The following is a 25849-nucleotide window of genomic DNA, read 5'->3' on the forward strand; positions in this document are numbered from 1 at the left end:
AATATTCCATTAAAGGCAAAACTACAGGGACAGAAAATAGAACTGGGTGGGGGGGGGTGGAATTGATGATAAAAGGCCACGAGAACGTTCTGGCATGATAGAAATCTCTCTATCTTGATTGTGGTGGGCTACGTGACTCTGCTTGTCAAAGTTCTTAGCACTGCATACCTAAAAAGGGTGGTTTACGGCATGAATTACACCTCAGTCAGCCAGCCTTATGCATTTGGTGCCCAAAAGGGCTACAGCTGCCTCTTGGAATGTGGAATGGATAAGCTGTGAGGCCAAATCTCAGAATTAAAACCTATTTCCTCATTTGAATTCCAGTGCAGTTAGGGATGATTCCTTAGAAAAGGCATTTTAAAGATGGGAATACACATTTAAAGTAGGAGATAATTAGTTTGAAGTTTGATATCTTAAAGGTATCACAGGTAAGGAACATTTTTAATCTCTGGAAAGTGACTCCAAGGACTATGGGCTGTTGCACAGTGTGTAGCAGAGCAGCTGAGCCAGGTTTAATCCATTTCCTTTTCACATCACATTCGGGAATAGTTTATTTCATCCACTTTGTTACTTGAAGAGTTTTGCTGTTACACATCAGTATACAACATAAATTTCTAATCATTACAGAGATTACAGAGAACTCAGCGTCCCCTCCTCCCTCTTATGGGCAGAGAACAGATAAAGAGCTTGTCCATTGGTTGCAACTGCGAGGAGCAGATACGAAAACAATTGAAAAGGTAAACTTAGAACCAAACAAACCATTCCTATGCTACCATTACAGAGCTGCTTAGCTCTTAATGTATTTGATCTTTGTTTCAGATTCTTGAAGCAGGTTATACACTTTCTGATATTCTTAATGATATCACTAAGGAAGACCTAAGGTACCTTAGACTACGGTAAGAATAGCCTCAAAACACTTTGTGGAACAGAAAATGACTTTTTTTTTTGGTGTTATTAGGCTTTTAAGTAAAGCAGTAGAAAACAAAGTGCTGGTAACTTTCCCCCCTTCATTAACGTTAACTCCCTTTTCTATAGCTTAGTCAGGAAAAAAAACAAAAAACAAAAAACTACCAACCTCACTCCAAACTCTGGAGTTTTTCACGGTTAAAGTTGGGGAAAAGCTGAGAGGGGGCAGAAGCTAAAGGCCCAGTAGGAAAAGTCAAGAAACAGGCCTGGCTGGGAGTGGAGTGAAGAGAGACATGAGATGCCAGTGGGCTACACCCAAACCCTTCTTTAACTTGCATCCTGCGTTCTCATCCCCATGTCGTCATCTTAAATACCCTGCTCTGCACAGATGCAGCAGCACTCCTGTACAATACCTCTCAGGCCACGTCCCACTCCTGCTAAGGCACAAGTGTCACCTTCATATGTGAAGAGAACATATTCCTATTTTAGTTAAGTTTTCAAGTTTGGGACTGCATTTTTAAGACTAGACAGCAAATCTAGACAAGTCCGGAAGGATATACTATAGCTTTTGCCATAAGGGATCCTAAAGTATTTTGCCGTGTTGCTTTCAAGTTGTCTTCTCTTACAACTCTAAAGACGACTCCTGTTTCGTAGTGGTGGTCTCCTCTGCAGGCTCGGGACTGCAGTCTCCCAGTACAGAAGACAGGACCCCGGCAACCCAAGATGAGGCTTAATCAATCAACTAAGCCAGGGGACAGAGGGAGCAGAGAGCACACGAATTCTGCTGCATTTACACAAGGAAAACACTACTTGTTCAATGAATAATTTAAGAACTTGAAGTTTTAAAGAATTATGGAAAAAATGTTAACCTTTTATTTATCTTCAAGGTGAGTAGAACTTGTGAAAACAGTGATTGTAAAACCTGGTCTTGACAGCCCAGAGTATTAGGGAATCCTTAGAAATGAATTTTCATGAAAAATATTTGCTGGAAAGGTGAAACAACAGGTGTTTAAAATAACAAAAAGGCTGGGAATCACTGTTTTAGATTATACATTCCATACATTACTATTAACTGGAATTGCACTTGATAAAATTGATAAGAATATGCCTTGTATTTAATGTTTGATATGAATGTAAATAGAAAACTATTAAGAAAATAGCTTCTTATTTATACTGAATGTATAAATGGAGAAAACTAAGTTATTTGGCCTTTAAAATGAAGTAGTCTTATTTAAAAACCGAATTGTCCTTCCACCCCTGCCCGGTTATAATATTGTGTTTTATGAAGGAGAACTGATGGTTCAGTGTGAACAGGCTTCAGCACCGACATGCACACGAATGGGGGCGCGTGTGCACGTGAGGGTACACCAGGTAAGCTGCTGGGCACTGGGGAGGGACAGGACAATGATCGCCCCACAAAGAGGTGGCAGAGTTGGACAGGCATATAAGGAATTGTTTTTCCTTTCAGTAACTAAAAAAGTATTTGTCAAACTAGTATACAATTAAACCAAATAGAATGATTTTAAAGAAGTAATTTGAAGGAGGGTTAAGCAAACTCTTATTACCGATTTTAGACCTACAGAACTAAAATAACCTTTATAAGATCCATACTATCCTTAAAAGATACTACATTAAAAGACGTTATATCTTTTAATGCAACACTGTACAAACCTCATGCAATTACACTATCTATCTATTTAGATCTACGCTTTCTTTCTATGGGGTTTTTTTTCCTCCTTAACAAAGTTGAGAACCCAAAGCTTTCCTTACAGTTGCTGCCGAATAGCCCACTGAAGGTGTAACCATCTCGCATTAACTGATGGACTTAAACTTGATCCACTGGTTTGCACCCCGGACTTCAAAAGGTGGATCGCTGCAGTAGATGTGATAGCCGAGTTCTTCCAAAGGTGGTTCAGGATCAGCTGTAGCAAACTGGGCAGCATCCTCAATTTCTTTCCTCACGTCAACATCAATTTCCTAAAAATCAGATTACAGTTCAAGAGAATAGACAGCAGCTTAGGTACCAACTTGGAAACCTGTTGCTAGTTGTTAACTCTTCTACTAGTACTGGAAGTATACCTATTCTTATTGAAAATGTTATTTTTAAAATGACACAACGCTCCACGAAGGAGTATTCTGGAGGGCAGATACCAACATTTAAGACATATACCCTGGCGAGGGAACCTTTATGAGTTAAAAACCTAAAGTATATTTTTAGGGAAGAAGAACTGTGATGGTGGAGGAGTTTAATGTCCCGTGAAAAATATTGCGTTGGCCAAAAAGTTCGTTCGGGTTTTCCCGCAAGACGGCACAACAAAAACCCGACCGAACTTTCTGGCCAACCCAATACAATATGTTCTTCTCCATTTACTTACCTAGTTCGCCTAGGAGTGGCAGCTTCTTGTGTAGAGAGAAACTGCTCAAAAAGGAGAGCCAACCTTCAAAGGCAGAGTTTTTAAACCATCAAGAGTCACTGTACCTTTAGTTCTTCAACACTGGCAAGATTGCTGTTCACCATCCTATCCTTGAGAAGCATGATAGGGTCACTCTTACTTCTAACTTCCTGAATTTCTTCTCGTGTACGGTAACTATAGGGAGGGAAACAGAGTTACAAGTAGATAAGAACAGTGCCGGTATAGCAAGGACAGTCCGTGAAACACAGCAGTATGTTTCTGAGACGAAGGAGCACATCAGTACTTATGTGACCGTAGGAAGCGCAGAATTATATACTTTCAAAATACAAGAACTCATCCTAATACTCTGTAAGGAAGAGCTGCTCTGTCTTTATAGAAAACTCTACAATGGCAATTCACCTGGCTTCTCTGGCATTCTGACAACAGGGGCCAAGTTTCTATTTGCTGCTTTGATCTAGAGGTAGGGCAGGAAGGTAGTGGTGGAGGTGGGGGAGATGGTTTTCTGTGGTGATAGCTATAACCTTTGAGGCAGCAGAAGGCTAAGCAGGAAAAAACTGTGCCTTGCCTTTCTCCCTTAAGGCCACAGAGCAAAAACTTGGAGAGGAGGTTTTCCGATTCTTGATTGTAGAACTGACCCTTGTCCTACAGCATTTGAAATAACACTAAAAGCAAAGAAAGGCTCTATTTACCATTTTTTAAAGAACAGAATTACACCAAGTGCTTTCTTCCATGTAAGTTGCTCTGCATAACATTTTCCCTTAGACCTTCATTCTATACTCAGACTTATCACGGCTTACTTTGACTAAATCTACTCTTAATTATGCCACACTCTGGGATTGCAGCATTACATGCCAGAGTTACCAGGTGACAAGACTTTTTTTTTGACTGATTCATTTCAACATATGGAATATCCCACGTGCTACTTGGTCTTGCTCCATGCCAGCCAGAAGAGGAGTATGCCGTGACAGAATCTGGGGTAATGCCCCCAAGTATACTACTCTACCCTCAGTCCCGTTTTATGCAACAGTGCCTCTCTGCAATTGTTCTCTTATTGGTGCTCATGCTAACTAACATGTACACACTCGATAACTAGGAATTTTCAGAATTGGAACCAATTTATTGGAAGGCACGGCTTTCAGGCTCAGACTAACTACTAAATCAATGCATGAAGCCAACTGGTGTCTTTTTCATCGAAGTAGCACCATTCAAAGCCCATCCACTTCGGACTTTTCCCATGACCATACCTGACTCCAGGATCACTCATGCTGTGTCCATGGTAACGGTAAGTCTGCAGCTCCATCAGTATGGGCCCCTAAAACAGAACCCAACGGAGGTTAGGTGAAACAATGGCCACAGCCTCAAATGTACATCCTTTCAGGATTAAATACCTTCATCGGATCTGAGTTGTTAAGAATTTCTTCTTAGTTGACTGATTTATCTCTTCTCATTTCTATTACCTATTTATTGCATGTTTCATCCTTCTTATTTTTAACAGGAACTTATTAATAAAAGCCACCCCCCCACAGCATAAAGGCAGACAATTCTTTATGTAATGTCAATGGGTTCTATTTCACCAGAATTGCATTTGATAGATCATTCTTTATATGCTAGACTTTCCGCCGCACCCCCCCGCCCCGTTATAGGTAAAATCATCTGTAAGCATTCTTATCAAGGCTAGAGAAAAATACTAACATAAACCTTAACAAAATAAGATGAAAAGCAAACCTCTAGTCCTCTCGTCCTTCTCCACTTCCCAGCACACACGAAGAGAGGCTGGATAGGTGAATTTCTATGTCACACCCATTTCATGCACTGTTTCAGAGGGGACGGCAACCAATCCTGCCTCACAGAGATCTGGCTAGTGTGTAACAGAAAGTTGGCAGGTGCTAATCCTGCAACTGGGAGAGTCCAGCTACCACGAGGTAGCTGGCTCATGCTACACCGGCCCCCTTTTACAAGACAACTTTGAACAGAGGGGAAGGGGTGGATCTAAAATCCTTGGGCAGTTTGGTGTCGTAGTTAAAAGAGGGCAGGGGATGGAATCCAAGTGCTTGGGTTCCAGTTCTGGCTGTACTGTATAGAAGCTACATACCTCAGTTTCCTCATCTACAAAACACTAATTAACCCAGCTCAGAGCTGCGCCAATTAAAACAGGTCATACCTAAGTGCTTATTAGCACACTGCCTGACATATCTTCTCTCAGTCACTCACCTACTGTGTTAATCATCCTGTAGCCATTTGGAAGCACGGCTGGTTAGGCTAAGGGGATGGTGATAAAGGGGTTTTTCCAGATCCTCCCCTAATTCCAAGATCAGGTTTTGGTCAGGCTGAGAAAGTCAACACACTACAAACTACTGATCCTGTTTCCACATATTGTTGGACGCCACATATTCTTTCAGGAACTGGGAGCGAGGGGGATGATACCCGCCACCCAGGGCGGGGACCCCTAGTCTCAGAGTTCCGATATAGACCACTGAGCCCACTTCCACCAACCTGCCATCTTAGTCATCTCCTTTTTTCCTTGTTCAACCGTTCTACAGCTCCCTCTCTTCCATTTTCATCACTGCCAGCCAAATCTTATTTGCACTACTGCCCAAACACATACGTGGGGGAATTCACTGAAAGGTAAACCTCAGGGGCCTGCTTTCTGGGCTGTGGAACGCTGATTTAGGGAGAAGAACATCTTTCCACCAGCTCAGATGGCATGTAAGCCTCTTTTTAGGCCAATCTCACTGTTCCCTTCTCCCTCCACTGCTATAACTGGAAGGGTCAAGATTCTTAGGACTGAAACAGCAAGACTAAGACTACATAATTTAAACATTTAATTTATAGAAGACAAACTTATACTGGATGCCTATTTTACATAAGCAACGTTCTGTGCCGGACACTGCAGGAGTCCCCAGTCTGTTCTCTCAAGGGGCTTATGATTGATGGGCGGGAGGGGCGGGAGTTAGAGGCACATAATTAACCAAACCAAAAGGCAAAACAGATTGTCACAATGAAGACAGAGGCAGAATGCTGAGGTGAGCACCGGAAGGAAAGATCTACCCCAAATGGGGCTAACATGGAATGTTTCCCAAGACGTGAGCTATCAAGACCATGTTATTTATGAAGGGACCCGATTTGCTTAACTGGACCTTGCTTCTCTTTTACACCTCAATTAGCAGCTACTTCTAAATTGCTACAATAGACACAGGGGGCATTCTTTTAACTTTAAGACAGATAAATGTCATTAGAAATCTCTAGCCTAGAGGCCTACAAGAAAAATCTTACCTTTCCAGATCTACAATAGGCAGCTGCAAACCTTGTGGCCTCCCGGACACACAGGATATCCATTCCATCTACCTATTAATAAATGGGAAAGATTAAACACAACATTGTAAATTAACTATACTTCAATAAAAATTTAAAAATAAAAAGGAAAGGGGCAGAGCATAAATCCAACTGCCTAAAGCCATTTTCATCTTACATGATCTGTTCATCCACTAAGAAATCAGAGCTCTTTGCTCTGTCTGAGATTTTCAAGGGCACTTGACAGAGTGCCCGGGCATCAGGCCATGAGGGTGTAGTTCCAGCTCCACAACAGGTGTCCTTACCCTCAGCCCAGGAATGAAGTCGCCTCTCTTGTAGTAATCAGTGCTGGCTGCTGCTCTCTCCACAGATGTTCCCATCCCATAGCGGTTATTCTCACAAATGAAAATACAAGGCAATTTCCACAAAGCCGCCATATTATAAGCTTCGAATATCTGACCCTGGAAGTGTGTAAAAGTTCAAGTGGTTTCATTTGGTGTTTTTCTCTAGACTTTATCATCCACAACAGCTGCTGCTCTACCCAGCAGAGAAAGCTTCCATAGGATGAAAACGCCTCACTCACAACTAAGCTTCTGAAGCAAAGGAGTGTGTGCGCTTGGTGGGTGGGGTGGGGGGGGCCCCCACAGCGCAGCAAACGCATCACCTCTTTTGCCGCTAAGGAAGTGACAAACCAAGTACTACCACGTGCTTCTGTAGGGCCAAGGCAGCAGCGGAGAATACAATGGGAAAAGATAGACATGTAAGAATGTACTACAGCTGCCTAGTTTTGTGCTTCATTGTAGATTCTATGAGACCCTCTAGATAACCAGAGTGAACCAGGGTCTGAGAATCAGCATCCAGAGCAGGGCCTCGCAGGGTGTCAACCATGGACTGGTGATTACTCAGACCACGACAGAAGAGCAAAAAGAGTCAGGGCTCAGAAACTATGAGAGAAGTCTGACAGTGCCTTGGCATTCAGGAGAATGAGTCTGTACATTACAGTACTGGTTTAAGAATTGGTTTGCCGGGGCTTCCCTGGTGGCGCAGTGGTTGAGAGTCCGCCTGCCGATGCAGGGGACGCGGGTTCGTGCCCCGGTCCGGGAAGATCCCACATGCTGCGGAGCGGCTGGGCCCATGGGCCATGGCCGCTGAGCCTGCGCGTCCGGAGCCTGTGCTCCGCAACGGGAGAGGCCACAACAGTGACAGGCCCGCATACCACAAAAAAAAAAAAAAAAAAAAAAGAATTGGTTTGCCAAGGGTTAAAATGTCAATCCGTCCTTGCCCACAGAGTCTGTGGAGCACTGAGGTAGAGCAAAGGTAAGCTATATGAAGCGCTTGTGAAACAATGCCAGGATGTAAATCTGTAACGTGGCCACAAAACCAAATTTTAGCCTGGCCACAAAACCAAATTTTAGCCTGCCATATAAATGGCCATTTCAACGAGGAAGCAATATACTCCTTCGCCACAAACTGAACTATGAATATTCAACACTTTGGACATAAAACTGTAATCACTATTGCAAAGTTAAGAGACACATACTCACCTGATTAGCAGCGCCATCACCATACAAAGTCAAACAGATTTCATCTTTTCCGTTATACTTACAGGCCAGAGCAATCCCAGCTCCCAGGGGCACCTCATATTAAGGACAACCAAGAAAGTAAATGAGGGAAGAAGTTAATGCTCTGAATGTTAACTCCTGACCAGAATGTGAGATAGAAATGACACTGTCCCTACCCCAACCCTGTCTCTGCTTACCCTACCCCCAATATTATAAACAAACTGGCAAAGTAACACGAATAACTACTGTCATATTCTATGTCAGCCATTTAGCAGTAACATTTATGCATTCAGAGATTCAACTGCTAATCCTAAAAAGCCAAAAAAAGAAAAAGAAACCAAGGATTTAATAAAATACCAAAAACAAACAAAACCACCCAGATGCTAGAACCTTAATATATTAGAAAGTAAACCGAACAATCGAGGTATGATCTTAAACGGTTACTTGTTCATTATTTACTAACTGATGAGAACAAGGAGGACGGCATAACCACAGAAGCTGGCTTTAGATTCAAACTAGGCCCTTAAGATCCTGACCACCTGCTTCTCCTGGGCTGGTACCAGTGCCAGCACTGTCTACAGCAGGGAGAGAGTTGTGGCCAAGAGGATGTGACAAAGCAATTAAATATCAATTAAAAGGCAAAGGTATAGTTCTACTGCTAGAGGCTCTTGCTTACTTATAAAACATAACAAATACCTAAAAGGAAACATTTTAAATCACTGTCCAAATCTATTTAGTAAATGATCAAATGATGGGGTATGAAGCAAGAGGTCATTTAAAGCACACCGGGCCCCCCAAGTACTGAAGTACTTCAGAGGGAAGTTCTCTGGGGTACAAAATATTGCACAGATGTGGGCCAGGGCCAAATCCAGAAAATCATACAATCCTAGTCCTCAACTACCTGAGCTCCCACGATGCCATTGCCCCCGTAGAAGTTCTTGGCGTACATATGCATCGATCCTCCTTTTCCTTTAGCACAACCTCCTCTTCGTCCTAGAAGTGGCACCACACAAACATGACACACTCAAAAACCAAATATATAAAACAAACAAAAACACACCGTGAGTATTTACGTAGAGGCTCAACCATTAAAACTCAGAAACCGATTCAACTACCTAAGCACCTGTCCCTCTATGCAAATACATAGACAAGTCCTCCTTGTCTCCTGGCCCTTTTATAATAAAGGTCACACCAGTCCCATGTCCTTGACCTTTCCAACTTTTTCAGCTCTCTAATCACTGAGTTTTCTTCAAATGTTAGTGTGGTACCCTAGACTTTTTTTTTTTGGCCAGTTACAAACATCTTCTGATTTCTCCTATACTAGTATAAGAGTCAAGGGGGACAAAGGAACTGTTGAGAAGAATCCTAGAATTTAATTTCTACCCAATGAAATACTTATACTCAATTTACTTTCTTTCCTAGATTTCTATTGGCATGCTTGAGTGATAAACACTATTCTGATTTTATAGAGCTGACCGTTTACCTGAGAGGCCAGTTAACCTCAAAAATGGTCAGTTTACTCCAAAGCACAAGAGAGGTACCAGAGCACCAAAAGGGAGAGGTTTTTTTGGTTTCAGCTTTTTTTTTTAACCCTCAAAAAGGTTTCAATGTTAACTTATAAACGGTTAGCATCTTAATAGGAGATCTGAAAACTTAATTTCCCCTTTTTGTAAATTAATAACAAACCTGTAAGCTCTGCGAGAATTGCTCGGACAGAAAGCCCACGAGTAAATGTAAAGCCATGAGCCCGATATGCTGTGATCAGATGGTCTGTGGGGTTTATGCCAGCTTCCAGGCCCACACAACAAGCTTCCTGCACTCAAGGAAGAAGCAGCAATGAGTCAGTACAGTACACATTTCTAGTTAAAAGGTTTCCTAGACTATTATGAAACACTTGGCCTAGTAGAACTCTTCATTAATAACAAGTACCTCTATTTTTCACCAGAAACAGAGTAGAGGGTAAGGCCCAAGCCAGAGCCATAAACTGGCAATCCCCAGATACGTTGTTTCTTTTAGGCCTGTACTGTAATTTGAAAAAATCCTGAATCAAATGTGAACATTAAAATATTGGGGAGGGCTTCCTTGGTGGCGCAGTGGTTGAGAATCCACCTGCCGATGCAGGGGACACGGGTTCGTGCCCTGGTCCGGGAAGATCCCACATGCCGCAGAGCGGCTGGGCCCGTGAGCCGTGGCCGCTGAGCCTGTGCGTCCGGAGCCTGCGCTCGGCAATGGGAGAGGCCACAACCGTGAGAGGCCCGCGTACCACAAAAAAAAAAAAAAAAAAAAATTGGGGAATTTCACATGAAACTGGAGACGACTGTCTTCTCTCGAAGACATCAGCAACAGGAAGCATTAGCCCCATATTTCCACATGGCACCAACGGGCTGGACTATCACCAGCCAGCTATGACTACCCCTGCGGCGGGGGGGGGGGGCTGTCTGCCCTACTTCACCACTAGTCCCTGTCACCATTCTCGATACTCATTCATTCTACCTAACTGGTCCCTGGCAGGCATTTGATTTTATAAACCTTAGCCTAAACCTACGAAACAAAAAAACAAAACAAAAACCCTTCCCCCAAAAGTCTACTCAGTACAGGTGATCATAATGCTGTAATGGCAGAGAAAGTCAGCAGTATATGATACATGAGTAAATTCTTTAGCATAAGCTTCCTAAAAGGTCTCAGCATTCTCATTTTTATTCTAAAACCAGCCTCAAATCCTTCAGACAGATAAAGCCGGGTAAAAGCCAATAAACACACACCATACTTCAATTCCTAAGTAACACAGTTTTAGTACAAAACTACCACCCACCTGACCATCACACAAGTGACAGAAACCACGAATAATTTTCTGTTTATATAGCTGGTCTGCTTTTAACTCCATTCGACGAACAGTCTGCATCATCCTGTAGTATTTGAGCCCATCCTCCCTGGTGAGCACCGTAGTGACAGGAGGGCCCTCTTCCAGCCGGTGAAGATCACATTTCTGAAATGGAATCAGACAGTTATCTCTCAGTCACTACAATGTAAATACTGCCAACCATTCTAAGATCTAACTCGAAATATTTAAATCAAAAACCAGCAAATACTGAACTTGAAAACCAGCAGGCGAGCACATCAGAAATGCTGCATATTGCTTCTGATTCCTTCATAAAACTCACTGTGCAATGAGATGGGGTTTTGGAGGAAGGAAATCTTTCTAAGATGACTTTCACTGAAAACCCCTAGAAGTCAACTGAGTTATAGGTTGAAAGACAAACTTTCAAAGCAGCATTCTAAGAATCTTCTTCTTCAAACATGTTACCAAATCACATTTTAAGTCTTAGAGTAGGTCTTTAATTTTTTTAGCTTGCTCTCCTGCTCCAAACTACCAAAAACCTGCTATGTAAAAGGAGTAAATTCTAACTTTTGCTAACTTCTCTGAATCTTCGATTCTAGGACATTTGGAATAAAATGGTGAAAAGCATGAATATCAAAATGCTCTACTGCAAAGGTAAAACTATATCATAAAGTGTACCTGTGGAAAAAAATTTAACACGAAGCAAAACACCTCTTACCTTAATTTCAAATGTAGCATCATTTGCAAAATTACGGGATGCCACCAGCACTCTGCTTGCCTTGAAAGATCAAAAGAATATACAAGTATATCAGTGCTTTCCATTGTCGGTTATTTCTGAGTTATTATTCTTATTAATCACTTATCAGGATGCAGTCCTAGAACTCTAAGAGCCCTAACACATTCATGGGCTTATCTTCCATTCTGTTCACTGTGTTGGGATCTTGTCCTCCAAAATGAATCCATGCTTTGGCCAATGAAACGTGATTGTACCCCCATCTACAGGCAAACTGCAGAAACCCATCTATTTAGTCACTTTGTTTTCAAAGAAATTACAGTGAAAATATAATGAAGTTAATGGCCAAACTGAAGAGACTAGATAATCTGTGGGGTATGTTTCTGCTATTCTTAGTCATAACCACATACGTTGAGCAAGCTAATGCTTTCCTCTCAGAATTGTTCTTCAAATAAAACTATGATTCAACTCCTATCTCAGGCAAATCACTTCTCTATGAAACGGTACTATAAGAAAAATATTTTAAACCACACAAAGCATGAGATAGACACCTTAGTGAGAAATGTACAAGACAAAAGAAAAGATACTTAGCATTCCCTGACTTAACAAAAGATTTGAGGGAAGTTTCATGATTTGAATAGCACCAGAAGGAAAATGTCCTCTACACCTCCCTTACTTTTTTTTTTTTTTGAAATAATAAGTGCTTCTCGAGAAGGCAGAAAGCAGAAGCAAGAAGAACTACAATCCTGCAGCCTGTGGAACAAAAACCACATTCACAGAAACATAGACAAGATGAAAAGGCAGAGGGCTATGTACCAGATGAAGGAACAAAATAAAACCCCAGAAAAACAACTAAATGAAGTGGAGATAGGCAACCTTCCAGAAAAAGAATTCAGAATGATAGTGAAGATGATCCAGGACCTCGGAAAAAGAATGGAGGCAAAGATCAAGAAGATGCAAGAAATGTTTAACAAAGACCTAGAAAAATTATAGAACAAACAAACAGAGACGAACAATACAATAACTGAAATGAAGACTACACTAGAAAGAACCAATAGCAGAATAACTGAGGCAGAAGAACAGATAACTGACCTGGAAGACAGAATGGTGGAATTCACTGCTGCGGAACAGAATAAAGAAAAAAGAATGAAAACAAATGAAGACAGCCTTAGAGACCTCTGGGACAACATGAAACACGACAACATTCTCATTATAAGGGTCCCAGAAGGAGAAGAGAGAGAGAAAGAACCAGAGAAAATATCTGAAGAGATTATAGTCGAAAACTTCCCTAACATGGGAAGGGAAATAGCCACCCAAGTCCAGGAAGCGCAGCGAGTCCCATACAGGATAAACCCAAGGAGAAACACGCCGAGACACATAGTAATCAAATTGGCAAAAATTAAAGACAAAGAAAAATGATTGAAAGCAGCAAGGGAAAAATGACAAATAACATACAAGGGAACTCCCATAAGGTTAACAGCTGATTTCTCAACAGAAACTCTACAAGCCAGAAGGGAGTGGCATGATACACTTAAAGTGATGAAAGGGAAGTACCTACAACCAAGATTACTCTACCTGGCAAGGACCTCATTCAGATTCGACGGAGAAATCAAAAGCTTTACAGACAAGCAAAAGCTAAGAGAATTCAGCACCACCAAACAAGCTCTGCAACACATGCTAAAGGAACTTCTCTAAGTGGGAAACACAAAAGAAAAGGACTGACAAAAACAAACCCAAAACAATTAAGAAAATGGTCATAGGAACATACATATCGATAATTACCTTAAACGTGTGAATGGATTAAATGCTCCAACCAAAAGACACAGGCTTGCTGAATGGATACAAAAAACAAGACCCATATATATGCTGTCTACAAGAGACTCACTTCAGACCTAGGGAAACATACAGACTGAAAATGAGGGGATGGAAAAAGATATTCCATGCAAATGGAAATCAAAAGAAAGCTGGAGTAGTAATACTCATATCACATAAAATAGACTTTAAAATAAAGAATGTTACAAGAGACAAGGAAGGACACTACATAATGATCAAGGGATCAATCCAAGAAAAAGGTATAACAATTATAAATATATATGCACCCAACACAAGAGCCCCTCAATACATAAGGCAACTGCTAACAGCTATAAAAGAGAAAATCGAAAGGAACACAATAGTAGTGGGGGACTTTAACACCTCACACCAATGGACAGATCATCCAAAATGAAAATAAATAAGGAAACAGAAGCTTTAAATGACACAATAGACCAAATAGATTTAACTGATATTTATAGGACATTCCATCCCAAAACAGCAGATTACACTTTCTTCTCAAGTGCGCACGGAACATTCTCCAGGATAGATCACATCTTGGGTCACAAATCAAGCCTCAGTAAATTTAAGAAAATTGAAATCATATCAAGCATCGTTTCTGACCACAACGCTATGAGATTAGAAATGAATTACAGGGAAAAAAACGTGAAAAACACAAACACATGGAGGCTAAACAATACGTTACTAAATAACCAAGAGATCACTGAAGAAATCAAACAGGAAATCAAAAAATACCTGGAGACAAATGACAATGAAAACACGACGATCCAAAACCTATGGGATTCAGCAAAAGCAATTCTAAGAGGGAAGTTTATACCTATACAAGGCTACCTCAAGAAACAAGAAACATCTCAAGTAAACAATCTAACCTTACACCTAAAGGAACTAGAGAAAGAAGAACAAACAAAACCCAAAGTTAGCAGAAGGAAAGAAATCATAAAGATCAGAGCAGAAATAAATGAAATAGAAACAAAGAAAACAATAGCAAAGATCAATAAAACTAAAAGCTGGTTCTTTGAGAAGATAAACAACAATGATAAACCATTAGACTCATCAAGAAGAAGAGGGAGAGGACTCAAATCAAAAAAATTAGAAGTGAAAAAGGAGAAGTTACAACAGACACTGCAGAAATGCAAAGCATCCTAAGAAACTACTACAAGCAACCTTATGCCAATAAAATGGACAACCTGGAAGAAATGGACAAATTCTTATAAAGGTATAACCTTCCAAGACTGAACCAGGAAGGAAGAGAAAATATGAATAGACCAATCACAAGTAATGAAATGGAAACTGTGATTAAAAATCTTCCAACAGGGCTTCCCTGGTGGCACAGCGGTTCAGAGTCCACCTGCCAATGCAGGGGACACAGGTTTGTGCCCCAGTCTGGGAAGATCCCACATGCCTCGGAGTGGCTGGGCCCGTGAGCCATGGCCGCTGAGCCTCCGCGTCCAGAGCCTGTGCTCCACAACGGGAGAGGCCACAACAGTGAGAGGCCCACATACTGGAAAAAAATAAAAAATCTTCCAACAAACAAAAGTCCAGGACCAGATGGCTTCACAGCTGAATTCTATCAAACATTCAGAGAAGAGCTAACACCCATCCTTCTCAAACTCTTCCAAAAAATTATGGAGGAAGGAACACTGCCAAACTCATTCTATGAGGCCACCATCACCCTGATACCAAAACGAGACAAAGATACTACAAAAAAAGAAAACTACACACCAATATCATTGATGAATATAGATGCAAAAATCCTCAACAGAATACTAACAAACAGAATCCAACAACACATTAAAAGGAACGGGGCTTCCCTGGTGGCGCAGTGGTTGAGAGTCCGCCTGCCGATGCAGGGGACACGGGTTTGTGCCCCGGTCCGGAAGGATCCCACATGCCACAGAGCACCTGGGCCCGTGAGCCATGGCCGCTGAGCCTGCGCGTCCGGAGGCTGTGCTCCGCAACGGGAGAGGCCACAACAGTGACAGGCCCACATACGGCAAACAAAAAAGGATCATACACCATGACCAAGTGGGATTTAATCCCAGGGATGCAAGGATTCTTCAATATACGCAAATCAATCAATGTGATACACCATATTAACAAATTGAAGAATAAAAACCGTACGATCGTCTCAATAGATTCAGAAAAAAGCTTTTGACAAAATTCAACACCCATTTATGATAAAAAAAAAATAACCTCTCCAGAAAGTGGGCACAGAGGGAACCTACCTCAACATAATAAAGGCCATATACGACAAACCCACAGCAAACATCATTCTCAATGGTGGAAAACTGAAAGCAGTTCCTCTAAGATCAGGAACAAGACGAGGATGTCCACTCTCACCACTATTATTCAACATAGTTTTGGAAATCCTAGCCACGGCAATCAGAGTAGAAAAAGAAAGAAAAGGAATACAAATTGGAAAAAAAGAAGTAAAACTGTCTCTGTCTGCAGATGACATGATACTATACATAGAGAATCCTAAAAATGCCACCAGAAAACTACTAGGGTTAATCAATGAATTTGGTAAAGCTGCAGGATACAAAACTAATGCACAGCAATCTCTTGCATTCCTATACACTAACGATGAAAAATCTGAAAGAGAAATTGAGGAAACACTCCCACTTACCACTGCAACAAAAAGAAAATACCTAGGAATAAACCTACGTAGGGAGACAAAAGACCTGTATGCAGAGAACTATAAGACACTGATGAAAGAAATTAAAGATGACACCAACAGATGAAGAGATATACCATGTTCTTGGATTGAAGAATCAATATTGTGAAAATGACTATACTACCCAAAGCACTCTACAGATTCAATGCAATCCCTATTGAATTACCAATGGCATTTTTTTACAGAGCTAGAACAAAAAATCTTAAAATTTGTATGGAGACACAAAAGACCCCAAATAGCCAAAGCAGTCTTGAGGGGAAAAAACGGAGCTGGAGGAATCAGACTCCCTGACTTCAGACTATACTACAAAGCGACAGTAATCAAGACAATATGGTACTGGCACAAAAACAGAAACATAGATCAATGAAACAAGATAGAAAGCCCAGAGATAAACCCACGCACCTATGGTCAACTAATCTACGACAAAGGAGGCAAGGATATACAATGGAGAAAAGACAGTCTCTTCATTAAATGGTGCTGGGAAAACTGGACTGCTACATGTAAAAGAATGAAATCAGAACACTCCCTAACACCATACACAAAAATAAACTCAAAATGGATTAGAGACCTAAACGTACAACCAGACAGTATAAAACTCTTAGAGGAAAACATAGGAAGAACACTCTCTGACATAAATCACAGCAAGATCTTTTTTGATCCACCTTCTACAGTAATGGAAATAAAAACAAAAATAAATGGGACCTAATAAAACTTCAAAGCTTTTGCACAGCAAAGGAAACCATAAACAAGACAAAAATACAACTCTCAGAATGGGAGAAAATATTTGCAAATGAATCAATGGACTATTGATTAATCTCCAAAATATATAAAAAGCTCATGCAGCTCAATATTAAAGAAACAAACCACCCAATCCAAAAATGGGCAGAAGACCTAAATAGACATTTCTCCAAAGAAGACACAGAGATGGCCAAGAAGCACATGAAAAGCTTCTCAACATCACTAATTATTAGAGAAATGAAAATCAAAACTATGAGGTATCACCTCACACCAGTTAGAATGGGCATCATCAGAAAATCTACAAACAACAAATGCTGGAGAGGGTGTGGAGAAAGAACCCTCTTGCACTGTTGGTGGGAATGTAAATTGATACAGCCACTATGGAGAACAGAATGCAGGTTCCTTAAAAAACTAAAAATAGAATTACCATAGGATCCAGCAATCCCACTACTGGGCATATACCCAGAGGAAACCATAATTCAAAAAGACATGCACCCCAGTGTTCACTGCAGCACTATTTACAATAGCCAGGTCATGGAAGCAACCTAAATGCCCATCAACAGATGAATGGATAAAGAAGTTGTGGTACATATATATAATGGAATATCACTCAGCTATAAAAAGGAACGAAATTGGCTCATATGTTGAGACGTGGATGGACCTAGAGACTATCATACAGAGTGAAGTAAGTCAGAAATAGAAAAACAAGTATCGTATATTAACGCATGTATGTGGAACCTAGAAAAATGGTACAGATGCACCGGTTTGCAGGGCAGAAGTTGAGACACAGATGTAGAGAACAAGCGTATGGACACCAAGGGGGGGGAAGCCGCGGGGGGGGGGTGGGGATGGTGGTGTGATGAATTGGGCGATTGGGATTGACATGTATACACTGATGTGTATAAAACTGATGACTAATAAGAACTGCTGTATAAATAAATAAATAAAATAAAATTCAAAAATTTAAAAAAATAAAATAAATGCTTCTCATTTATTACTGGGAAAAAAACAGAGTAGCCAGCTGTTTTTTCAGGGGGTGAAATTCTGACAAAAATGCCTCTTTCTGAGGTTGATCTGTTGTTAGATCAAGCAAGGTGACCTATGTGCGACTTGGACCATTGCTTGGGCTCAAAACAGATCTCAGAGCTGGTGTCATTGACTCATGCATTTGGTGTGCAGATTAGTGGCATCTGTGTTTTAACCTCAATTCCTATTGCTACATGGGTCTGAGGATTAGAAGGGCAGGCCTCTGACTGCACTGTTGCCATGTGAGTTGAGCGGGTGGGACCTGCAATGAGTTTTCAGTGAAGCTTTCTCTCTGTGCAGATGAGATTCATGCTACCTGAGTTGCCCAAAGCCATAGAGCACTTAACTGTTGGGGCTGAGGTAAAAACCCAGCAAATCTGGCTCCAAGGTCTGTGTCACCCCACCGTAAGCACCGCACCCCCACAAGCTGCCTCCTCAAACCCGCACGGCCGCCGAAAGAGTCCCAGTGCACCCTTCTTTTTTTTTTGGCCGTGCCACACAGCATGTGGGATCTTAGTTCCCCAACCAGGGATCAAACCTGCACCCCCTGCATTGGAAGCGCAGTCTTAACCACTGAACCGCCAGGGAAATCCCCAGTGCTCCCTTCTTGATGTTCAGGTGGCTGTCACTGCTTGGAGGTGGGGGGGTGTAAAAAGCTGCCAGAAATGTTTCCTTTTCACTCTGCTCACAGCAGCAGTACTCTATGTGATGGCTAAGGTCCAGGTTAGACAACAAACATTTAATCAGGAGGACAGTACTACTTTAGCCACATTCTGCCACGTCACAAATACGTAAACCAATATGACTTCTTCTCATGCAGACTTGAACGTTCTTCAGATCCCACAAACAGTACTTTTGATATGTTCATACAGTGCGTTACCTTACCATCCAACTTGTAGCAATGGACTTGATCTTGGTGAGCAGGGGTAAGGTTGATCTGCTAAGTGTACAAGCCAATAGGCAGAAAACTATTATCTAGTGATCTCTTCATCCATCAATATACCATTATCCAATAAAGCCAAAAACCATGACATTGCTGGAGAAAAAAAGTTGAAATGCTAGAGACAAATGCTTCAGTTAAGTTAGAGATTGAGAGAGTCCAATACATCTCAGAATAAGTGAAGAAAATTGAAAAATTGGGGAAGAAGTAAAGTTGAGAAGTATGAGGTGACAAACAAAAGGTTATGTTTGGCAATCATGAAATGGATATGTTATTTTTGACAGTTAAATTGTTTTGTGGGGCTAGAAATATATATCTTGTCTTGCAAAATAAATTTCCAGATACAACTACAGAAACTGCATTTTGGAGACTGAAAACTAACGACCAAACCAGTCAAGCAACAGTAACCAAGAAAAGGAAAAATTCTCTTTCTCCATCCTAAATTCCCAACAACAAAGAATGACAGTTCTACATAATGAAAAGCAAGAAGGTTAAGGTCGAAGATTTGGACTGTCAGAAAGCTACTTAGATACTTTCTCCCATTTCATTACTATGAATCTCAAAAATAGTAAGATTCACCGACATAATGGGTGAAAGGAGCCACATTAAGCGAAAGTTAAGCTAAAAGTCATATCAGAAGTGTGAGGGGGGCCTTTCTCACCTTCTGAGATGGCCCACACTCTGTGGAGTGTGTTTCTCTCTAAATAAATCCACTTCTTACCTATCACTTTGTCTCTCACTGAATTCTTTCTGCGATGAGACATCAAGAACCTGAGCTTTGGGGCTTCCCTGGTGGCACAGTGGTTAGGAATCTGCCTGCCAGTGCAGGGGACACGGGTTCAAGCTCTGGTCCGGGAAGATCCCACATGCCGTGAGAAACTAAGCCCATGCGCCACAACTACTGAGCCTGTGCTCTAGAGCCCACGAGCCACAACTACTAAGCCCGTGTGCCACAGCTACTGAAGCCCGCACGCCTAGAGCCCATGCTCCACACCAAGAGAAGCCACCGCAGTGAGAAGCCCACGCAACACAACGAAGAGTAGCCCCCGCTCGCTGCAACTGGAGAAAGCCCATGCGCAGCAACGAAGACCCAACGCAGCCAAAAATAATAAATAAAATAAATAAATAAATAAAAATAAAACTTAAAAAGAAGTGTGAGGGATATTGAGATCAAGATGGTGGAGGAGTAGGACATGGAGCTCACCTTCTCCCACAAATATCAACACAACAAAAATACATCTATGTGTGGAACGGTTCTCACAGAACACCTACTGAGCTCTGGCAGAAGACCTGAGACACCCAAAAGGGCAAGAAAAATCTCCACATAACTGGGTAGGACAAGAGAAAAAAGAAAAAAGAGAGAGAAGGCAATCAGCACGGGACCTGCGCCCCTGGGAGAGAGCTGTGAAAAAGAAAAGGTTTCCACACCCTGAGAAGTCCCCTCACTGGTGGAGATATCACCCAGGACAGAGGTGGAGCTTCAGAACCTCCGAGGAGAGTGCAGCAACTGGTTTGCGGAAAGCAAAGCCGAGAGAGACCTACACAGAAGGTTGGTACCATGACCTTGCACTCCCCAGCTTGAGACTCTCCTCCACTGGGCTGGGCAAGGGCTGGGTGCTGAGGTTTGGGCTTCGGGGGTCAGACCCAGGGCGAGGACTGGAGTTGGCTAGTAGAGACAGCCTGAGGGGGCTGGAGTGTGGTGCACCATAACTGAGGGAATACGGGAAGAAGCTTGGGCCTGCCAGAAAGGCAAGGGGCCATTGTTGGGGGGTGCACGAAGAGAGGGGTGGGACCGCCACAGGAGCTTCTTTCTCCGTGCGTGCACTCTCAGGCAGCAGGGCACCACCTACACGAGCTCCGGGGGGCGGACTCGAGCCGCCACTGCCATCTCGGACTCCAGAGGCGGATGCAGACCACTGCAGCTGCCAAGGGTCCCGTGACTGGGCACCAACCACTGCCCCCACCCTCCCCGGGAGCACGCGCGAGCCACACACCTGCACATCCCCTATCAAGGGGATAATGACCAGCACACGCAGAGGAAAGAGACAGGGCCTCCCTGGTGGTGCAGTGGTTGAGAATCCGCCTGCCAATGCAGGGGACACGGGTTCGATCCCTGGTCCGGGAGGATCCCACATGCCACGGAGCAACTAAGACCGTGCACCACAGCTACTGAGCCTGTGCTCTAGAGCCCACGAGCCACAACTACTGAGCCCATGCGCTGCAACTACTGAAGCCCGCGCACCTAGAGCCCGTGCTCCACGAGAGAAGCCACCGCAATGAGAAGCCCACGCACCGCAACGAAGAGTAGCCCCCGCTCACCACAACTAGAGAAAGCCCCGTGCGCAGCAACAAAGACCCAACACAGCCAAAAATAAATAAATTAAATAAATAAATTTATTTTTTTAAAAAAGAGCAAAGAGACGGCAAAAATCCAAACCAAAAACAGCCCTCATGCCAAAAAAATATTAAACGCACACAAACTACGCAGGGAGGCACCTGCGTGTAAGTAGCCCTCCAAGACTACAGTAGATAATTGTTTCTCCTAAATTCAGAGAGTAAGAAAAATATAAGCAAAATGAAGAAGCAGAGGAACCACGCTCAGTTAAAAGACCAAGAGAATTCCCCTGAAGGAACAAACAATAAAACAGACATTTTCAGTCTAGTAGAAACCGAGTTCAAAAAGGAGATACTGAAAATACTGAAGGACTTAAGAAAGGCTATCGACAGAAATGCAGATTACTGTAAAAAGAAACTAGAAAGAGGAGCCAAGAAAAATTAGAAACTTCATTTGCTGAAACGAAAGCTGAGCTAAAGGCAATAAATAGCAGACTGAATAATGCAGAACAAAGAATAAGTGACCTCGAAAGTAGAAGAGTGGAAATTACCCAATCAAAACAGCAGACAGAAAGGCAAGTGAAAAAAATAATGAAAGCAATATAAGAGACCTATGGGATAATATAAAGTGTGCCAATCTATGCATAATAGGGATTCCAGAAGGAGAAGAAAGAGAAAAGGGGACTGAAAATGTACTTGAAGAAATTATGACTGAAAACTTCCCAAGCCTAAAGAAGGAAGCAGATATCCAGATACAGGAAGCACAGAGGGTCCCAACAAGATGAACCAAACAGACCTACACCAAGACATGTTATAATAAAATGGCAAAAGTTACAGAGAGGATTTTAAAGGCAGCAAGTGAAAAACGAAGTGTAGTTACAAAGGAATCCCCATAAGGCTACTGGCTGATTTCTCTACAGAAATGCTGCAGGCCAGAAGGGAGTGGCAAAATATATTCAAGTCTTGAAAGGGAAAACTCTGCAAGGTAGAATACACTACCCAGCAAGATGATCATTTAGAACAGGAGAAGAAATAAAGAATTTCTCAGACACGCAAAAACTGAAAGAATTCAGCAAGACTAAACCTACCCTAAAAGAAATACTCCAAGGTCTTCTCTAAACAGAAAAGAAGATATAGGAAGGAGGAAATCACAATTGGAAAGTAAATCACTTAAATTAGCCACTATACAGATCAAAACAAAAACAAAAAAACCTATTTGTGAAAGGTTTGTGATGATAAACACAAGGAGCAGCAAAAGGATAAACATGAAGATGAAATCAAAAGGACATCAAAATCATAAGATGTGGGGAAGGAGAGTAACAAAACGTAGATTCGTATTTTTAGAAAGCGTTTGAGCCTGTATGACTACCAGTCTAAAGCAAACAGATACAGGAAGGGGTTCACATACTTGAAAAAGAGGGCAACTGCCAGTCAAAAACATACAATAGATCCACAAAAACCAGCAAGAAAACACAAGCATAAAATAAAACGAAACCCTCCAACCACAAAAAGAAAGGAACACAGAAGAAACATAGAATAAACTGGAAAACAAGGTATAAAATGGCAATAAACGGCTTCCCTGGTGGCGCAGTGGTTGAGAGTCCGCCTGCCGATGCAGGGGACGCGGGTTCGTGCCCCAGTCCGGGAGAATCCCACGTGCCGCGGAGCGGCTGGGCCCGTGAGCCGTGGCCGCTGAGCCTGCGCGTCCGGAGCCTGTGCTCCGCAACGGGAGAGGCCACAGCAGTGAGAGGCCCGCGTACCACAAAAAAATAAAATAAAATAAAATAAAATGGCAATAAATACATACGTATCAATAATTACCTTAAAGATCAGTGGACTGAATGCTCCAATCAAAAGACAGAGTGGCAGACTGGATTTTTAAAAAACCAAGAGCCTAAAATATGCTGCCTACAGGAGACCCACTTTAGGGCGAACGACACACAAAGATTTAAAGTGAGGAAATGCAAACGGAAATGACAAGAAAGCGGGGGTTGCAATACTCATATTAGACAAAATAGACTTGAAAACAAACAGCATAAAGAGAGATAAAGAACACTATATAATGATAAAAGGATCAATACAAGAAGAGGATTTTACACCCGTCAACATATATGCACCTAATAGAGGAGCATCCAAATACATAAAATAAACACTAACAGACACAAAGGGAGAAACTGCCCGGAATACAGTACGAGGAGGAGACTTTAACACGCCACTCACATCAATGCACAGATCTTCCATACAGAGAATCAATAAGGCAACAGAGATCCTAAATGATAATAACAATGTTTAACACAGGCAGGGCTTCCCTGGTGGCGCAGTGGTTGAGAATCCGCCTGCCGATGCAGGGGATACGGGTTCGTGCCCCGGTCCGGGAAGATCCCACATGCCGCGGAGCGGCTGGGCCCGTGAGCCATGGCCGCTGAGCCTGCGCGTCCGGAGCCTGTGCCCCGCAATGGGAGAGGCCACAACAGTGAGAGGCCCGCGTACCACAAAAAAAAAAAAAAAAAAAAAAAAAAAAAAAACACACACACACAGGCAGCACCTACTAGGTACCAGGCGCTACCGGGAAAGGTTTACATATTTGTCACTCGTTTAAGCCTCACCGTCTCTCATCCTCATTTAAAAAAAAAAAAACCACCACCCCACGGGATAAGTACTCTCATCTCCATTTTAGAGATGAGGAAACTGAGCGCGGGGGTCTTTAAGAAAAAACAAAAACCTCTTACTCAAGGTCACAGGGCTAGTAACTGGTGAAACTGAAGTCTGAACGGAGCCCCTCTGTCTCCGGATTCCCGGTCAAGAGGAAGATTTAAAATGAGTGGGCTGGGAAGAGGCGGTCAGCTGGAGACTCGAGGAAACCCAAGGCCCCCCCCCCCCCTTTCCTGTCTGGGGTAAACCAACGGGCCCTTCCGGAGCGCACCGACCAGGCCGGCACCAGGAGCCGCGCCTGACCTCCACGCGGACCTTGTAAAGCTCCCCCTCCCTCAGTCGGCGTCCGAGGGCCGAGCCACCGCTCCCCTCGCGGCCAGGAGCGGAGCGCACGACGCGGAGGAAAGACAAAGGCCCGCGGCTCCACGAGGCCCGGCCCGCCCGGCCCACTCAGCCCGCTCGCCCGGCCCTCTGGCGTCCTCCGGCCTCGGGCCCACTCGCGCCCCACCCCGGGTCGCTCACGCCACCTCACCGGCTTCTGGGCGACGCCCGACAACACGCGGGAGACGGCGGCGAGCATCTTCCTCATGGAGTGGAGTGCGGGCAGTGGCGGCAGCGGCTACTCCAAACGACCCAAGCAGCGCGGCCCAGGTGCCTCCAAGTCTCCTTCAGGCTCCCGGAGCGGACGCTACCACTTCACGCCAGCACGACGCAGCGGACACGTCATGCGCCTCGCCGGGCCGCGGGCCAATCAGAACGGCTCCCAGGGCGTGCGCCTGAGAGGCCCGCGGCCGCCCATTGGGTGTCAGAGCCAGAGGGCGAGGCCGAGGGAATCCTTCCGTCACCAAGCAGCCGGCCGGTGAGGTGCCGGAGACCTGAGGGTGCCTGCGTGGGAACGTGAGGCCACACCTCCAGGCCCCGCGAGAAAAGGACCATCTTGGATTTTGCACGCCAGCTGAGCCACGCATGATCGTGCAAGGCCAATCCTACTGAGAGTCCAGCCCTGCCGGTGCTGCAACTTTGCAGCCTTTGCTCACTACACAGATGGTGAAGATTAATATGCCTGGTGGAGGCCAAAAGACAGAACACCTGGTTTCTATAAATGGTTCTGCTGCTGATTTGTCTTTTAGAGATCATGTGACAGTTGTAAGGCTTCCCTATCTACTGTGAGCTAGGATTTGATGAAATAAAATTCACATTTTAAGGCAAGACAAGAAAAATGTAAACAAATTGTTTTTTCTCTGCCCGTTTGGGCCTCCTGCCTCCCCTCTCGTGTGCATTGTGCATCTGCATTTATGCATTAACCTGAACTCCCTAATGGCAGAAATACCTGCTCAACCATGCAGATCAATTTTTCTTTTTCTAGCGCCAGCCATGTAACCCCTTTGAAGATAACATTCCTTTCTCAATCCTCTAAGGGATCATGATGACCCACCACTCACCTTGGATGTACATACATCTTTGGTGAATTTTATGTACAATGCCAATATATCAATTCCCTTAAAGATAGCGACGGGTACAGAACAGACCAGGTCACGTGACCTGGGGAGATACGGGGCCACACCTAATGGAAGTTCTTACCTTAAATACTTACATAAGACCTTATTAATGTCACTAGCTATATTGTTTATATCCTGCCTATTTTACAAAATGATTGTTTCTAGCATTACCAGATGTGTGACTGAGCCTGTGATAAAAATAACAATGACTAGGTGACTTGAAATGATTCACCGAATATTGATATGTAGTTCTCTTAAGATCAAGGAAGGTAATAGCGTAACTCTAGCTATAGGAAGAAGCAACAAGAGGGAACCATTTCCTGGACCATAACAGACCAGTAAGACAGGCGGTCCAGAGGCTTTGGGCTACTGTCAACAGGGCCTAATCCACTAATAGCACATGGAGAGTCC

General features: G+C 43.1%; 2 protein-coding genes across 2 annotated transcripts in view; one reads left to right on the forward strand and one right to left on the reverse strand.

The window, feature by feature from the left end:
* MAP3K15 (mitogen-activated protein kinase kinase kinase 15) overlaps positions 1-1633 on the forward strand; it is a 122119-nt gene extending 120486 nt beyond the window's left edge. The window contains 3 exon segments of the mRNA XM_067023184.1: positions 628-737; positions 820-896; positions 1579-1633. Coding sequence (XP_066879285.1) covers positions 628-737; positions 820-896; positions 1579-1633 — 242 coding nt within the window.
* Positions 521-24805, reverse strand: PDHA1 (pyruvate dehydrogenase E1 subunit alpha 1). Its single transcript, XM_059050865.2, has 11 exons — positions 24472-24805; positions 11731-11790; positions 10986-11159; positions 9860-9986; positions 9075-9166; positions 8156-8248; positions 6917-7072; positions 6594-6665; positions 4565-4632; positions 3386-3494; positions 521-2883 (listed from the first exon to the last, which is right to left on the reverse strand). Exons 1-11 carry the CDS (start codon positions 24526-24528, stop codon positions 2719-2721), a joined length of 1173 nt encoding a protein of 390 aa, XP_058906848.1. The 5' UTR covers positions 24529-24805; the 3' UTR covers positions 521-2718.
* Between the last annotated feature and the right edge of the window lie 1044 nt (positions 24806-25849).

Source organism: Kogia breviceps, chromosome X (genome assembly GCF_026419965.1).
Source record: "Kogia breviceps isolate mKogBre1 chromosome X, mKogBre1 haplotype 1, whole genome shotgun sequence".
Classification (NCBI taxonomy): domain Eukaryota; kingdom Metazoa; phylum Chordata; class Mammalia; order Artiodactyla; family Physeteridae; genus Kogia; species Kogia breviceps.